Source organism: Rhinoderma darwinii, chromosome 5 (genome assembly GCF_050947455.1).
Source record: "Rhinoderma darwinii isolate aRhiDar2 chromosome 5, aRhiDar2.hap1, whole genome shotgun sequence".
Classification (NCBI taxonomy): domain Eukaryota; kingdom Metazoa; phylum Chordata; class Amphibia; order Anura; family Rhinodermatidae; genus Rhinoderma; species Rhinoderma darwinii.
In genome coordinates, this window is record NC_134691.1 from 271,438,593 (window position 1) to 271,456,659 (window position 18,067).

General features: G+C 40.9%; 1 protein-coding gene and 1 long non-coding RNA gene across 2 annotated transcripts in view; both read left to right on the forward strand.

Annotated features, from left to right (window-relative positions):
* Positions 1-9,501, forward strand: part of SNRK (SNF related kinase) — a 54,945-nt gene extending 45,444 nt beyond the window's left edge. Inside the window, exons 3-6 of the mRNA XM_075827146.1 lie at positions 1,946-2,087; positions 5,455-5,667; positions 5,867-6,001; positions 7,627-9,501. Coding sequence (XP_075683261.1) covers positions 1,946-2,087; positions 5,455-5,667; positions 5,867-6,001; positions 7,627-8,839 — 1,703 coding nt within the window. The 3' untranslated portion in view covers positions 8,840-9,501. The remainder of the gene's footprint in view (positions 1-1,945; positions 2,088-5,454; positions 5,668-5,866; positions 6,002-7,626) is intronic.
* The window catches only part of LOC142652910 (uncharacterized), an 854,242-nt gene that overhangs the window by 181,977 nt on the left and 654,198 nt on the right, over positions 1-18,067 (forward strand). The window lies entirely within an intron of this gene.

The following is an 18,067-nucleotide window of genomic DNA, read 5'->3' on the forward strand; positions in this document are numbered from 1 at the left end:
GATGGATATATACAGAAGGTAGATGGAAGCGATATGTAGTCGATCTGTAACCGGGAACTCTGAGCACATAATAATGAATTCTACAAATTGTAACCGGTTTATTGGATGAGTTTTATAATCGGCTCACATCCTCTTCTTACCTGATGTTTACCCCTTTTTGGATTTATTTTTGTTTCGGCCACGATTTGCTGGCTAGTTGCATTTTTCTGTTCCTATTGCTTGTGTGAATGTATTTGCAGGGAGAACTTCTGTATGTCTTATTATTATTAATAATCTACGTGGTATATTTTGCATTGATGCTCCGGGCGACATTGTTCTGAAATCTTCTCATTGTGCATTCTGCGCTGCTGTTCTCGGTGTTATGGCTGAATCCTGCGGTTCACTATAAATCAAGAACATGTTGCTTCTTTCAGACACATACACAAAAAAAATTCTTGGAAATACCATAAACATTTAAGCAAATTAGAGTCAGACTTGTAATGTAGCGTGAACGAGTCTAAGCAGATGAGAGTATTGTAGTGAAGAGTAGTATGTACCGCGAGGTTTACAGAAAATACCATGTGTCCGACACGGCTCGAGGGCCCCATGTTGTCGCCTGGATACGATTTAGCCTCCGCTTCTTCAAGAATTCAAACGAAACGACGTTCCTGGTTCAAAGTGTGTATCACATCCACGCCGGCTGCTTTATGGGTGTGTGCGTAAATACATTTCAACATACTGTTTGTTACTAAATGAAAGCACGGGCTGAGCTCTGTTATGAGATGTGTTTATAAGAAAGTTTAACTTCCCCTTTGAATGGCGGTTGCGACAGCAACGTTCCCTTTAAAATATACAGATCTGTTTGTTTTTACTCTTGTCATGTTCTATCGATCATTGTTCTAAGCCCCAGGTTCAGGATTGGCAGCCTGGTCCATTTTCCTATTGACAATTTGTAGGAAACATTTACATCTCTTAGCACTGATTCCTTCCTAGTTTCTAGGACTATAATAGATGGGTCTACACGGTGCTGAAATACTGTGGATTTCGGGTGTGGAATATTGGCAGTGGATTATAGCACCAGCCGTGTGGATGAGATTTGAACCAATCCCGTTGCAGCTGTTTACAGCGGATTTCACCCTTTTCAATGTAACACATGAGGATTTTCCAGTGGGTTTGTTGCTGAAAAATCTGCCACAAATTTGCTGCGAATGCGGGTACCCTTTAAAGTCTCGCATTCACATGGCCCTATTTGAGATTCATATTGAAGAGGTCCCGAGTACAAAGCCAATATTTTGGGCTCCTACGTAGAAATTCTAGATGTACAGATTCCAAACACCTACTCCATAATATCCTGTACCTCCATTTGCCTTATTTAATTTTCAAGGGCACTGGTGTTTTTCCTTCACATGCCTGATGGACTATATTCTACTATAGAAGCATTGCAAAAAGTGACTAGAGACCCCCACATGGATGCAAGTACCCGTGCTTCACATGCAGCCTCAATAAATGGCGCTATTAATACTATCTCTATAGGGGTACATTTCTGAGTATGTAGCAAGCTCTGGCGAGGCCTTTTAGCTGCATCCTCCTCATAAGACAATGGACAAAGCAATGTGTATTTTATACCCATTTGAATAGGTGCATCTGAAAATTGTTCTGTTCCCTCCTGCATTGAGCCTGTACTTGTCCACCTGCCATTTTCTAGCCTATAATAGGAAGTTAGTGGAATCGAACCGCTGCCATAGAACCTCCACGCCAGTCTTCAGACCAGTTTCTGTTAATAATTGGCGGTTTCCTTTAAGGTGTTCAGTAAAAACTTGCTTTAAACACCATTAAAACATGACTTCACAGTTGTGTGTCCTGTATTCTTCTACGGGTCCTCTTACATTTTTCATAATACTAGAGCCTTTAGGACATGGCGTGATATAGAGGCCAATATATTATCGTGACTGTGTTGTCATTTCAGATATTTGGAGTCTGGGTGTCATCCTGTTCATGCTGGTGTGTGGGACTCCTCCATTCCAAGAAGCCAATGACAGTGAAACGCTGACGATGATCATGGACTGTAAATATACTGTACCCAAGCATGTGTCCAAAGGGTGTAAAGAGTAAGTTTGGGCCTTTCCTATGTTATTGTGTCACTCGTGTGTTTTCTTGTTAGTGTACCAGATTTATCAAAAATATAGCGTCCAGGCTCAAGGACCTCCACCCATGCGATCTTCTGAGGTGTCTGTGTCTAATCGTGTTGTGCTTTGGCTAAACTTAATTATATGACACTTCCGGTACATATGCTGAATAAGTATTATATCTAAAATAAACTTTGAACACACAAGAAAATTTTAAATGATTGTAATTCTACAAACACTGGGACCGTGCCTCATGAGGTAAGTTATTCATGGAGAATTGAAGACCCTTCTGTGCACGGCCATCGCTGGACATTATTGTTTGATTTTAGGAGCCAGTTATACCAATATAGGAACTATTTTTAGAAGTAATAAGAACTGTCATAGACCTCAACCCAAAATAGTTAGGCACATTTGGCTACCTAGTTCTTTTGCTTATGTGAAACTATTGGCACTCATACCCAAGTGTAATCAGTTGTGTGCGCTAAATGTCATGGGAACTCCACAATCGCACTAAATAGTTTAACGGGGTTATCTGGGTTTTTTAAATTGATGGCCTGTTTTTGGATAGACCATCAATATTAGATGTGTGGGGGTCCATATCTCCGCACCCCCGCTGATCAGATGTTTGGAGGGGCCGCAACTCTAGTACAAGAGCCGCAGCCTCTTCATTGTGTACATGGTTTTAGTTCGTACTTGCACGCTCCATTACATTTGTAACGGCTGTGCAAGGTATTGCACCACTTCCATTCACTTGAGTGTTGGACTCCCTCCGATCTAATATTGATAGTCTATCCTAAGGATAGGCCATCCATTTTAAAAACCTGGATAACCCCTTTAACCACTTCTGAGTGGTACATTTTGGCCTCCGTGATCAGACACTGATTTTACACACGTGCTGATTTACCTATTTTATTTAAAGGGCTATTTTAGGTGAGTTTTGTCCCATTTTTTATTTTTTTTTCTGTGACCGAGATTTTATGTACAGCGAAGACGTCACTCAGTGGTTTCTCGATCATTTTATTGGAGAAACCTGTTCTCCCCAGTGATTGGAACTAACATTGGCCTAATCTCCGAACCCAAGGGAGTGCCAGTGAACGAAGTCCCATTATGAATCCTTTATGACCTATCGTATGGATTGAACATTATGGGGGGAAACCACTTTAAACTGTTGCCCGAAGCTTTTAAACAAGCTTAAAGAGGCTCTGTCACCACATTATAAGTGCCCTGTCTCCTATATAAGGAGATCGGCGCTGTAATGTAGGTGACAATAATGCTTTTTATTGAAAAAAAACGATCTTTTTTCACAACGTTAGGAGTGATTTTGGTTTATGCTAATGAGCTTTCTTAATGCCCAAGTGGGCGTACTTTTACTTTCGACCAAGTGGGCGTTGTACAGGGGAGTGCATGACGCTGACCAATCGGCATCATGCACTCCTCTCCATTCATTTACACTGCACTAGCGATATAGATATATCACTATGTGCAGCTACATACACAAGCCCTAACATTACTAGTGTCCTGATAATGAATACACATGACCATCCAGCCTGGACGTCATGTGTACTCAGAATCCTGACACTTCTGACTCTTTTCTGTGAGATTTACAGCAACGGATACGAAATCTCGTTTACCTCGTAATCTCGCGAGATTTCGTATCCGTTGCTGGAATCTCACAGAAAAGATTCAGAAGTGTCAGGATTCTGAGTACACATGACGTCCAGGCTGGATGGTCATGTGTATTCATTATCAGGACACTGTAGTAATGTTAGGGTTTGTGTATGAGGCTGCACATAGTGATATATCTATATCGCTAGTGCAGTGTAAATGAATGGAGAGGAGTGCATGATGCCGATTGTCAGCGTCATGCACTCCCCTGTACAACGCCCACTTGGTCGAAAGTAAAAGTACGCCCACTTGGGCATTAAGAAAGCTCATTAGCATAAACTAAAATCGCTCCTAACGTTGTGAAAATAGATCGTTTTTAAATAAAAAGCATTACTGTCACCTACATTACAGCGCCGATCTCCTTATGTAGGAGACAGGGCACTTATAATGTGGTGACAGAGCCTTTTTTTTTTTTTTTTTAAACTCGTTTTATTGAAAGAATTGTACAATACAAATGTCCATAGTACATATCAGAAAATAAACACATTTATGTATTCATACAAATTTTGAACACAGATGCATAGTGGCTATGGTGGTATTTAACATGTCATAACCTAATAGATCACATAGTTAACCCTCAATAATAACATAATAACATCCCAGCGGCCAAAATACTTTCCCAGGCCAATTTGAGTTATTCCATACAAAATATATAAATCCTATAAGTAACCAATCATGCAACATCCGTCGTCCTCAAGGTTGCAGCAACTGGTCCCTCAGGTCTGTAAATCTATGCGGAGTATACAGGGTACACGATGAATCACACCAAATTTGCCATATTTTATAAAATTTACCAATACACCCTCTTTTCTTGTATAATACTCGCTCATATGGAATAATGGAATTGATCAGCGATTTCCATTTCGTCACCCTAGGAGGTCTCTGATCCATCCACCGAAGTGCGATGGTTTTCCTTGCCATGAACAATACTTCTTGCAATAAAATACACATGTGAAATGGCCATTGATCTTCAGGCAGCACCCCAAATAGACAAATCTTGGGTGAAAAGGGGATCGGCTGCTTCACCACTTCCTCAACCACTTTCAACACCTCCCCCCAAAAGGAGGCCACCACTGGACAATCCCAGATCATATGCCAGAAATCAGATCTGGGAAAACGGCACCTGTGGCATTCAGTGCTAGGATATCTGCCCATTCTATGCAGTCTCACCGGCGTGAGGTAACTCTGATGAACTATAGCTAATTGAATCATTTTGTTATTTGCCGCCGGTGACACAGACACAGGAGATGAAAGTACATCCTCCCATTCCTCCCCTGTCAGATCTGGTATCAGGCTCTCCCATTTATCTTTTACCGGTAATTTGACATTGGCCAATTTAGCATGTATAAGGGCCGTGTAGACAGCCGAGATCAGCCCCCGGGGGCCCTGTGATTTAAAAACTCCAATCAAAGGGAATCGTGAGAATTCGTGGTCTGACCTAGGGTATTGACTTGCGAGAGCTGACAGAGCCTTTTTAAGAAGTTGAAGTATGGGAGAGGTGGGATAAGTCATAGTGGTGGTCTCCTCAAACTATATTTGAGACGTCCCTAATGTTCTGAATTTACACAATAAATGTGCCTCATGCATCCCGACACAGAACGTCAGTATAACATCTCAGATGTGTACATTTTGTTTCCTAGGAGTTCACTTTACCGTTCTTATGCTTTGTCGCTTCTATTCCCAGCTTGATCACACGTATGCTCCAGAGGGATCCTAAGAGAAGAGCATCTCTAGAGGAAATTGAAAACCATCCTTGGCTCCAAGGGGTTGATCCATCACCTGCGACAAAATATAACATTCCTCTAGTGTCCTACAAAAACCTCTCTGAGGAGGAACACAACAGCATTATACAGAGGATGGTTCTCGGGGACATAGCGGATCGGGATGCCATTGTTGAGTAAGTGGTTACTGTGGTTACTTTCTGTAAGGGATTGTTTGGTTGTTTTTTGTTTTTTTTTGCTACGTTCACGAAATTCAGAGATGTTGCCATATTACGTAGGTCTGTACGGATATTGCTGTGTTTCGTCAATATGTATTGGTCTTACATGGCAAGTGGTTTCATTTCTGTTTTTTTTTTTTTTTTTTTTGTTCCTCAGTGCCTTGGAAACCAATAAATACAACCACATTACGGCCACATACTTTTTGCTGGCTGAAAGGATTTTGCGAGAGAAGCAACAAAAGGAGATTCAAACCCGGTCTGCCAGTCCCAGTAACATCAAAGCCCAATTTAGGTATCTTTGCATTTCTATCCCATTAAGGCCTTATTCACACATGTATTTTGGATTTGTTTATTTAAGACAAAATCTGGAGGGGATACAAAAAAGAGAAGAGTAAATGTTTCCTCTATTTTTTTTGTGTGTTAATAATCCACTTCTTTTTTTTTTTTTTTTTTTTTACTTTATAAAGCGGATGCAAAATACTGACCAAATAGATAGGTGTGAATGAGGTCTAACGCAAACTCTGCAACCGTTGGCTACTGAATCTTTTAATTTAATATATTTAGTGATCTGTTTATTTGTACTCCTGCAACACATTAACTTAAGGTGGCAATAGATTTTCCTTGACGGATCGTACGGTTTTGGTCACGTCCCGTTTTGGCAGTTGTATGTCCACAGAGGCCGGTCAATGATACTCTGTCTTGCATCAGTGGAAGCTGGGATCCACCGGTTAGATTTTAACATGTCTCACGCTATTGGTTTTCTGAGTGGCAAAATAGTTTTCTGGCCGCTCCTTATCACATTCTCCCTACTGAAAAAATATGCTTATAGCAACCAGTGAATTTCTGCTTTTAGTTTGCAATTGAACGGGAGATTGTCATGGGCAACATTTGTTTTATTCCTCTGCGCTATGAATTTTGACGAACCTTTGTTCTAACAAACGGCTGCATGAGAACGATACCAGGAGAGAGCGTTTTACTGCTTAATCTATAGTTCGTTATATTTCTATTCTGTGTATACACTGAATCCGCAAAATGCTAATTCGTGACTATCTGCCAGTTCTCTGGTGCTTATTTGTATCGTAGCAGCTGGAAGTGGCATATCAAGGGGCAGAGACTGGCCAGGCTCCTGGGATTGTTCACATTGTGGCCATTAAATGAGAACTGTAATAAAGTAAAATCAAATCTACATCTTCCACAAATGGAACACACTTGTCTAACAGCAGAAAGAAATGGTAGACCATGCATTTGCTTTGCTGAGATTCCATATGTGTAATGCTGCCTTATACCATTTTACAAATAGAAGGGTTTTTTATTTCATTTTTTTGCTATAAATAGAATTTAGAAAAAAATGGGAAATCCAATCACAAGTTCGGTAGCAAGAATTTACACAATTTATTGAAAGCACAAATATCACTGAAGGAGTTAGAGTAACTGCACTTTCAAACTTTTGATATGTCATAGAAGCCAGAAGTTTGGTTCGATGGGGTCAAGCGCATAAATGGAGGTGGAGAAGCGCTCAGCTGAGCTCCCTGTAACTTCGGCTGTGATTGGCGCTCCTTGTCAGCCGGAAAACTGCTCCCGTAGACGTTCTATGTGAGCCGTCTTCAGCCTAACAGGGAGCGCCAATCCTATCTGAAGATGCCGGGAGCTTAGCTGAGCGCTTCTGCACCTCCATTTAAACGCTTGACCCCATCGAACCAAACTTCTGGCTTCTATGACATATTGAAAGTGCATTTACTCTAACTCCTTCAGTGATATTTGTGCTTTCAATAAATTGTGTAAATTCTTGCTACCTAACTTGTTTGAAAGTGCAGTTACGCTTGAAGAAATACATAGTTTTTGTATTTGTATCCTCATTGTGTTTCTTAATGTAGTGGGGTGTCTGCTTTGCAATAACTCTATAATTTTGTTTCTTAGGCAATCATGGCCCACAAAGATTGATGTTCCACAAGACTTGGAGGATGATCTGACTGCCTCTCCAATAGCTCATGTGGCTGTTCCACCAACACCAGCCCGCAGCGCAGAAAGCTTGCTGAATGGCCATAGAAATAAAGGCCTTGTGGAACCACTGAAAAAGGAGGATGTGCCAGATTTTTCAGGCCCAGCAGGTTCAGGAATACCGTCTGTGGCTCTGAATCCGTCGACAAGTGGGAGGAAATGTCTTTTCAGAGTTGAGGAAGATGAGGAGGAAGATGAAGAGGATAAGAAGCTTATTCCACTTTCCACACAAGTTGTTTTACGCCGCAAGCCCTCTGTTACAAATCGCCTAACATCTAGGAAGAGTGCCCCAGTGCTCAACCAGATCTTTGAAGAAGGAGAGTCTGATGATGAGTTTGATATGGATGAAAATCTTCCCCCAAAGCTAAGCAGATTAAAAATGAATATAGCTTCTCCCGGCACTGTGCATAAAAGATACCACAGAAGGAAAAGCCAAGGTCGGGGATCTAGCTGCAGCAGCTCAGAAACAAGTGATGATGACTCTGAAAGCAGGAGAAGGCTGGATAAAGATAGTGGGTTTACCTATTCTTGGCACAGAAGAGACAGCAGTGAAGGTCCACCAGGAAATCAAGGTGATGGGGGAGGACAAAGTAAACCAAGCAATGGAGGTACAGGTATGGACAAAACTAGTCCAAGTGATAACAAAGGAGGTGGAAGTCCATCCAATACTTCTGGCGGTAACACCAACAATTCATCTGGTAATAGCCGTAACTGTGCTGGTTCTGGAAACTCTGTGCAACAGTCCTCAAGAACCGCAGGAGAACTTGTAGAAAGTCTGAAACTCATGGGTTTGTGTTTGGGCTCCCAACTCCATAACGGAGCCAAGTATATCATTGACCCTCAAAATAATCTGTCCTTTTCAAGTGTCAAAGTGCAGGAGAAGTCCAGCTGGAAGATGTGCATTAGCTCCAGTGGCGCTGCCTGTAAAACACCTACCGGCAGTATGAAATTATTCTCTGACCAAATGTCAGACACTGCTAATGAACTGGGACTTCTGAAGAGCAAGAACTTTAAGAACAATGTTTTACAGCTACCTCTTTGCGAAAAAACAATATCTGTGAATATCCAACGAAATCCTAAGGAGGGACTACTATGTACCGCTAGTCAGGCCAGCTGTTGCCATGTTATTTAACAGGCCCTTGATGTATATAGCCGTGTGGCACCATGGTTTCAAGGCTGAGAACATTTTACGGTTTTTGTCTATGCCATTTTCTTGTCTTATTTTTTTTTTAAAGTGGGCTTCACGGGCAGTTATTTATTACTGTTTTTATTTTGGATTTTTTTTTGCCAGGTAGATCAGCAGAACGTTGTATTTCTGTGCAACCTGCTAGCTGACATTTTTTTTTGTAGCTCATTTTAATTATTTTTACTGTGTAAATTTCAATTGTTTTAACGAAAAAACAAAAAGAAAATCACGGAGTGTGACCTTCAAACATACTTTGTGAGGAGCACTTACAAATCTCATTTTCAGCACTTAAGCTAAGGAGACCTTTTTTAGATTTCCTTATTTTTCGCATAATTCCAGTCCTTACTATTGTGATTGTGGCGTACTATTGTGTGTCTGAGAGAGAACCAAAGCAATAATGTTTTGTTGTAGAATCCTCCTCTAGGGGGGGTTTCGTATATTCCAAGGCTTGCACAAATTAAAAATGCACTGAAATACAGTGTTCCATCACATGTTAAGTCCCTTTTTTTGTCTTAAGAATTTCGGAATCTGTTTTAAACCAGCCTCGAATATAAACTATTGTCCCAAAAGATTACGGCAATCTTTTTTTTTTTTTTTTTTTTTTTTTTACACACAAATGAAGGCAATCCTTATAACACCCCCCCTTGTCCAGTCCGCCTTATTCGTACAAGTTTAATAGAGAATCTCATGTCTGTACTCAATTCCACTACATGGTTTCCTTAATGATGAACCACTTCTGTGTGGTTGTTTACATAGCCAGGTAGGTCCCAGAATCCTTCTAGTGCTTTTATTGTTAAATCGTTATGTAAAGAAATTTTCCATATATGATCTTGTATTGTAAAATATCTATGAATATAATTATTTTTTTTTTTAAACATTAATCTGACTTAGAGCAAAAACATTATGGTGTCTTCTATCTAAATAATTTAATTCTGCCTTGTAAAGATGATGAAATGTATCTAATTTTGAAGTAGTTACTGTAATCAAATATGGAGACTTTGTATCGCAACTTTTACATTTTAACTATTGAACCACAACTGCAGTCTAGGGGTTGCATGCAATTCAGTCCCTCTTGTAGACTGAAGCTGTTGTTCGATAGTTAAAATTTGTCATGGTTCAAAAAGTTGCCATGTAGCCCCAGCCTTACCCCAAAACGCTCATGAGGTCTAGTCATGCCACCATCTACAAAAGGTCAAAAACTTTTTTTGAAGATTTAATTCAATTTATTTTTTGTAAAACTGATACTTAAAATGAATGTTTACCTTTAACATTGTGGACTAAATGTAGCTAAACATTTCACAAACTTCTGACATGTCCTAGTGACATGTCAGAAGTTTGGATCGGTGGGGGTCCGAGCACTGAGACCCCCACTAATCGCTAGAACGAAGCAGCTGAAGTGCACGTGAGCGCTCAGCCGCTTTGTGTCTATTCGGCTTTTTCCGGAAAGCGGATGTATCAGAGTAGGGGCTCAGACTTTCTATTGAGTCCGTACACAGATACATTTATTTCCGGAAACAGCGGAACAGACATGAAGCGGCTGAGCGATCACACGAGCACTTCAGCTGCTTCGTTCTAGCGATTGGTGGGGGTCTCGGTGCTCGGACCCCCACCAATCCAAACTTTTGACATGTCACTATGACGTGTCAGAAGTTTGTCAAATGTTTAGCTACACTTTTAAGATCCAACATTCTGTGCTGATTCGATTTTGTTTTGTAAGGGGGTCGGAGCTTTTCTAAAAAAAAAAATCTCTTGTATAGATATAGGGGAAAGTATATCAAAACTGATGCAAAGCAATAGTAGAGTAGTTGCCCATGGCAACCAGTTAGTGCTGCCTTTTATTTTTGAAAAGGTCCCTGAAAAATGAGGTGAAAGCTTATTGTTTGCCATAGGAAACTACTCCACATTTCCTTTGCACCAGGTTTGATATATGATCTCTATAGAGTTAAATGACTAGGTGGTGCTTACTGCGTACTATTTTATTGAAATTAATGTTTGGAATAAGCTCCCTCTATTGGTGACTTCAGGTAGCCAGAATCTTCCCATTGGGAGCCTTGGATCAAAAAATATTGTGTAAGGGTGGACGTTCACGACAAGGGAACGCTTGCATTTTAAACTGTAAGATCTTTGTAATAAGAACTGTAATATTTTACCTTTTGCACTAGTTTTCATTAATTCATCCACGTGCATCATCTAAGACTTTTTTCATCAGATGTTTCCCCTGAATAAGTAGAGTGATCTGATTTTTCATTATCTTCTACTTCGTGTATCTTAAGCTTTATTCAGACAAGTGTATCAAATCGGCCGATTTGCACCCGTGAGGGACCCGTTTTAGCGGATCCCTTATATACATGAGTCTATTGAACGATCTGTGAAAACTGACAAAAATAGGGCTTGTCCTATTTTTTCATGGGCCCTTCACGTGGTCTGTTAAAACAGCAGTGTGAATAGCCCCATAGAATTACATGCAGCCATGTGGCAGCCGATAAAAAAAATAAATCACGTCACATGGTCGATTCATACGTTCGCCTGAATAACTTTACTTCCGTGTATGATGCAGCCATTTTATTTTTGCCTCCATAACATTGCTTGCTCCAGATGTAACCGGCTGCATAGCCACTCAAGGAGTCCACTTTGAGCGCAAAAAAAAGTTGTCTTTAACCCCTTATGTATTCTAAAGAAAGGTAAGCAGAATGAAATGTAGAAAATAATAGATCGGGATAGTTTGATGGACATGAACGGTCTAATATAATGGTCCCCATAAACAGACAACCAAAGACCTTCAACATGGACAGGAATTATGTAGTCCCAACACTGGTCCCCTCATCTGAATCCTTCATGACTTGTTTTACCCGATATTCACCCACTAAGCTGGCACATGTACAGTTCGTATTAGCCGCATAGCTTCGTGACCAAATGGATAGTCACATTTTAGCATGCTTGTTTATTTATTACCCTTTAACATGGTAAGCCATAGAAAAGGTTTGGCTGAGGCGCCCTCGAGCCGGGATATGTTGTAAATGAATAGAGAGATATCATTATATAAAGTGATACATTTTACTGTAATGTATAAAACGGCCATATTTTTTTTTGTTCCTAAAGGGCATTGGCAATAACTTATTTTGCAGCTAAATTTCCAAGCTTTGTAAATATGTTCTCTTATTTTTATGTGCAGCCTTGGAATGGTGTTTTTTTAATTCTCCCCATGCATCTGCTGTTTTAAACTGTTTATATATACATATGTATATACGGTGCTGAATTCTGAATGGCTGTGTTGACCGATTATGCTGCATATAGATGTATTATAATAGCCTTATTAGACATGTATGGTTGAAACCGGGGTGTACAGCAGTTAATCTGTTTCTAAACTTGTTCTCAAGTGAGTGTGCATGTGACGTCCGTCATGTTTCCTTGTTCTCTAAATGGGAAGGAGAAATTAAGCACTACATTACGATAATATCGGACCAAACTATTCGCGTGTTCTGAACCGTTCTTGTACCCTCAATTGTCTTCAGACGTTGCTTATAGTTACATTAGTGTACAAATTAAATATTGTGAAAATCAATGAAGTCTTGTATTTTTCCTGTATGTGTATATGATGTAACCGGCAACAATATGTAGCTGAAGAGCTAAAATCCTATGTAGGTGTAAGGCTGTAGCACTAAAATGAAGTTGTGTTCAGTATCCGTGTGTCTACCTACGGTGAAAGCCGATCAAGCAACCGTGTGTACAAGGGTCAATAGAGTAGCGTAAAAACGCTTACCTGTGTTAGGTCAATCCTCTTATTTGCAGACGAGCAAATAAATAAAGAAGCCGTGGAACAAAGGAATTTTTATCTCCCTTGTTTTTTCTGCCGTTCGTGCGTTAAATTGTGGTTGGACATTAACGTGATACGCTAGAAGGGTGGTGCTCTTTACCTTCCAAGTTTTATCGTTTGTACATTTTTGCATACTTTGCGTATAAAGTATTCAGAACTGTAGCACAATTTCTTTTATATGATACTTTAGGGTTGATATATTCATTCTGACCTTTACAGGGAGATCCCGAATATGGAGGGGGGGGGGGCCCTAAGGCTATCCCCCATTGAGAAAATATTAACTTAAGTAATGGTCTAACCTTTCCATTTAATTTCCGTGGATGTCCACTGATCTGGTGTTTACATTGCGATGGAATGATTTGCTTCTCGTAATGACGTCATCTGACCATGGCCGCTAATCCTGTTACTTTTAATGAAGGCTCCCTGGCCACCTCCGAAATGTTCAACCATATTTACATCAAGTCACGTGACTAATTCAACAATGTCCGACTAAAGAGCTGCAGAGTATTGAAGGAGAATTTGAAAAGATTATAAATGTAGGGGGTTTTCTTACAACTTGAGTTGCTGTATGAGCCTCCTGCTGTAAAGTCACAATTTCCAGAGGTGAAGGGGATGTAACGTGTCAGCACCAGCCAGCAATTGGAGCATAGGACCGTAGTGTATGGAGGTACGGTCGCCCCATCATCTGACGATGCCTTAGATGCCCATTTGTATGAATGTAGAGGGGTTTGTTCAGAAGTTGCATGCAAAACCATTCAATGTATGACTAGACTACTTCACTGAATATTCAACGTGTCATAACCTGGCTAGATATAGATCACAAATGTATTCTGGACTGTGAAGATTGACAACTGGTGGTAAATACAGTATTTACAAACCTGATGTGGTTTCCATATGAAAAGGTTACAGTAAAGGGGTGTCTTTGCTTTAAGTAAATTGAGAACAAGCCGATATTTTGAATATGTTGAGAAACTTAGGGAATGTGTCGCTAGAAATTTTTTATTTTTTTTTAGTTCAACCATCATTATTTGAGTGATTACACATGGTTTTAATTTTTTCACAAGTCAGGAAATATAAATTAGATTCTAATTTATAACATTTCCATGTGCTGGTCACTAGAGGGAGCAGTTCCCAAAATTGCAGTATGGTCAATGTGGTAAAGCAACCTCATTGCATTATGCTGCAAATTTGGGGTAGACACACTCGCTCTAGTGTCCTCATACAATCCCCCCCCCCCCCCTTATTCTGGCTAGGAGAAGGAGGGGGTTGAATCGTCAACTACACTGTGTGCCGCCATTTTCTGAGCGAATGCACAGTGTAGGAGGATTAGATGCAGGGCTAAACAGGCAGTATAACACGAACATAATACACACATCACATACACAACTTACCTGCTCCTGCCGCCTCCGCTCCTATTCCTTGCGCCTTTGCTTCCTTGAACATATGGCCGGAAGTCATCATCTGACTGTCCGGCAGCAGCTTCCGTTCCACATGAAAATGATGCAGTATTTTGCTCTGCCAACGAGCTTAGTTTTGGTCTGTATGGGAGCGGCACATGCACCGTTCCCACACAGAGGGCTTACGCTGCAGTGAATGGAACGGCTCCCGTTCGCATTCTCGATGGGGATGTATGTGCCGTATTCCATCTCTGTGTGGTTAATTGTCACATCAGAGATGAAAAAAAAATGTCAGCCCCCATAGAGAAGTAAAAGTAAGAAAAAAAATAAGTAGAACACAAATAAATAAAATCTATTTTAATATCACACTAAAAGCAATATTAAAAAAAAGAAATTTCATGACATCTTCCCTTTAAATGAAAGGTATTGTAGGAAGTTGCATACATTTCCATGTAACAACGAAGCGTAAAGTGCAGCTAAATGTTTGACCAACTTCTGACATGTCAGAAGTTTGGATTGGTGGGGGTCCGAGCCCTGAGACCCCCACCATTCGCTAGAACGAAGCAGCTGAAGTGTTTGTGTGAGCGCTCAGCCGCTTAGTGTCTGTTCTGCTATTTCCGGTAATGTATCGGCGTATGGACTCAATAGAAAGTCTATGAGCCCGTACTCCGATACATCGGCTTTCCTGAAAAAGCCGAACAGACACGAAACGGCTGAGTGCTCACACGAGCAGTTCAGCTGCTTCGTTCTAGTGATTAGTGGGGGACTCGGTGCTCGGACCCCCACCGATCCAAACTTCTGACATGTCTCTATGACGTCAGAAATTTGTCAAACGTTTAGCTACACTTTAAGGGTATGTTCACACGCAGTGTTTTCAGGTGTATTTTGGGGCATTTACACCTCGAAAAACGGAAACTGAGCGTCTACAAACATTTGCCCATTGAAATGAGAAAAACCGCATTTAGAGTCACTTCTTGAGGCGGTTTTTGGAGCAAATTTTCCATTGAACGCCTTAAAAAGCCTCATTTTCAGCTTCAAAAACGGCTGAAAATCAGATGTGGTTTTCTCTGAAAACAGCTCCGTATTTTCAGACGTTTTTTTTATGTTAAGGCTGTGTTCACACGAGCACATTAATGTCCGTAATGGACGGACGTATTTCGGCCGGAAGTCCCGGACCGAACTCAGTGCAGGGAGCCGGGCTCCTAGCATCGTAGTTATGTACGACGCTAGGAGTCCCTGCCTCTCCGTGGAACTACTGTCCCGTACTGAAAACATGATTACAGTACGGGACCGTTGTCCTGCAGAGGGGCAGGGACTCCTAGCATCGTACATAACGATGATGCTAGGAGCCCGGCTCCCTTCACTGAGTTCGGTCCGGTACTTCTGGCCGAAATACGTCCGTCCATTACGGACGTTAATGTGCTCGTGCGAACCCAGCCTCAGCCTGTGAACATGCACTCAGGTGGTTTTTCTTTTTTCTATCATTTTGATACCTAATCTAAAAAAAGAGAGAGATAGATATATATATATATATATATATTCACACTCTATTTAGTTATTCCTTTCTATCGGATTTCTTCTTTTTAGTTGGGTCATGTGACTTCGCACTGACCAGATGATAAAATCTACAGCAGTTAATGTAATTAAGTCAGCGTGAGGTCACATGACCAAACTAAAGAGAAGTCTGATAGAAAGGAATAACTAACATAATACTGTGTAGGGTGTATAGGCATCTACTGATAGAGAAAAAAAAGAAAAGCCGGAGTGCTTTTTTATTTTTATTTATGCAAATCTGGAAATCCGTTATAACTGACTTAGGCCCCATGCACACGAATGTGATTTTGCGGCCACGAAATGCTGCAGAACATCCACGGTCCGTGCATGGCCCCGGACCGCAAGAACGGGCATGTCTTATTACGACCGTGTTCTGCGGTCCAGGCTCATAGCAAATAATGGCTGTGGTCATGTACACGGCCTGTTATTTGCAGGTGACACTCTGCCCCCGGCCGACCAGAAAAATCACGGCCGTGCGCATGAGGCCTTAAACGCTCTACAGCTGCCTTCTTCAGTCCCATAGTAAATTGATAATGAAATCAGGACACTAGTCTCATTTCGGTTTCATATTTCAAGGTAATAATCTTTATAAACAAATTAATAAATATACCACAACAAAGTAAGAGCCAACAGTAATAACCTTACCATAATAGTCCTCCATTGGTCGTGTCTGAATTACATCTCTTACATTTCTTTATAGTGCAGATTTCTATGTTCCTTTCACTGTCAGTCCAACTTCTTCTATTCATAGAAACATCTAACAAATAGTGTTATCTAATTATCTAGTGCTCTATCGGCTTGTGGAGGTTGGCAGGGGCGGGTATTGTAAGCTGGTAACCCGAAATGCATCGCCACACGTTCTTATTACAGAAAGCTCACACTATCGGTAGATATGTTACAAATACAATGCTGGGAACAACCTCGACTTGTTATTTTATAAATGAACAGTGTTCAAACCAAATTGTTCCTCTGCACGGAAACATTGCAAATTGGGGGTAATATGGCAGAATGAACTAAAATTATTTCAAAGCAATAATTTTATTTAAAACCTATGTACACCGTGTTCCAAATTATTATGCACATTGGATTCAAGTGTCAAACATTTAATTATTAGTTTTCCAATTAAACTCATGGATGCTATTGTGTCTTAGGGCTCTTTGGATCATTGTAATCAATCTCAGACACCTGTGCTAATTAGTTTGCCAGGTGTGCCAAATCAAAGGAAAACTACTTAAAGGGAACCTGTCACCAGCATTTTCGGTATCAAGCCAGCAATACCTTGTGAAAAATCATTGTTAGCTAACCTATAAATATGTTAAAAGTTGGCTCTGTACCTTCAGTATGCTGGTCTTCAGTGGTCCCGTGCCGTATGCAAATGAGCACAAAAGAGTCAAATCTTCACTTGAAAAGAGTCAGGTTTTCATTCCTCCGGCGCTTCAGAGCTGGCTCCGCCTCCTTGTTTTTGATTGACAGCTCCTCACTGCACTGCACATGAAATGCCGCGCTTGCTCATTGACAATTGACAGTTATGCTGTATAACATACGACGACGAAAGGGGGTGTGTACACGCGTGGCGCATGCGCAGTTAAAAATTTCAGGTTGAATGAAGCAGGGAAGGGTGGTGAGGCACGCATGCGCGAGATCTGAAATGCGATTTCGGAATTTAGTGTTGTACGGGCGGCGTACGTGGGCGGAGTTAAGATCGTGCTTCACTAAGCTAAATTTAATTACCATAAATGGCGGTAAAACTTTAAATGATAATATTTGGGGCAAGAGGAGGACGTGAGGAGAGAAGAACACATCAATCAACTATGGACAGCTGCGGCCACTACAGGGTCAGGACGTTTTATAAGGTAAGATGGTGATGACAGGATCCCTTTAAGAAGGACGTTCCACATTATTAAGCAGGCCACAGGTTTCAAGCAATATGGGAAAGAAAAAGGATCTCTTCTGCTGCCGAAACGTGTGAAATAGTGCAATACCTTGGACAAGGTATGAAAACATTGGATAGTTCAAGAAAACTTAAGCGTGATCATCGTACTGTGAAAAGATTTGTGGCTGATTCAGAGCAGACGGGTTCGTTCAGATAAAGGCATAATGAGGAAGGTTTCTGCCAGACAAATTAATAGGATTAGGAGAGCAGCTGCTAAAATGCCATTGCAAAGCAGCAAACAGGTATTTGAAGCCGCTGGTGCCTCCGGAGTCTCCTGTGTACCTCAAGTTGTAGGATCCTCCAGAGGTTTGCAAGTGTGCATAAAGCTATTATTCGGCCACCCCTAAACAATGCTCTCAAGCAGAAATGGTTGCAGTGGGCTCAGAAATACATGAAGACTAATTTTCAAACCGTGTTGTTTACTGATGAGTGCCGTGCAACTCTGGATGGTCCAGATGGATGGAGTAGTGGATGGT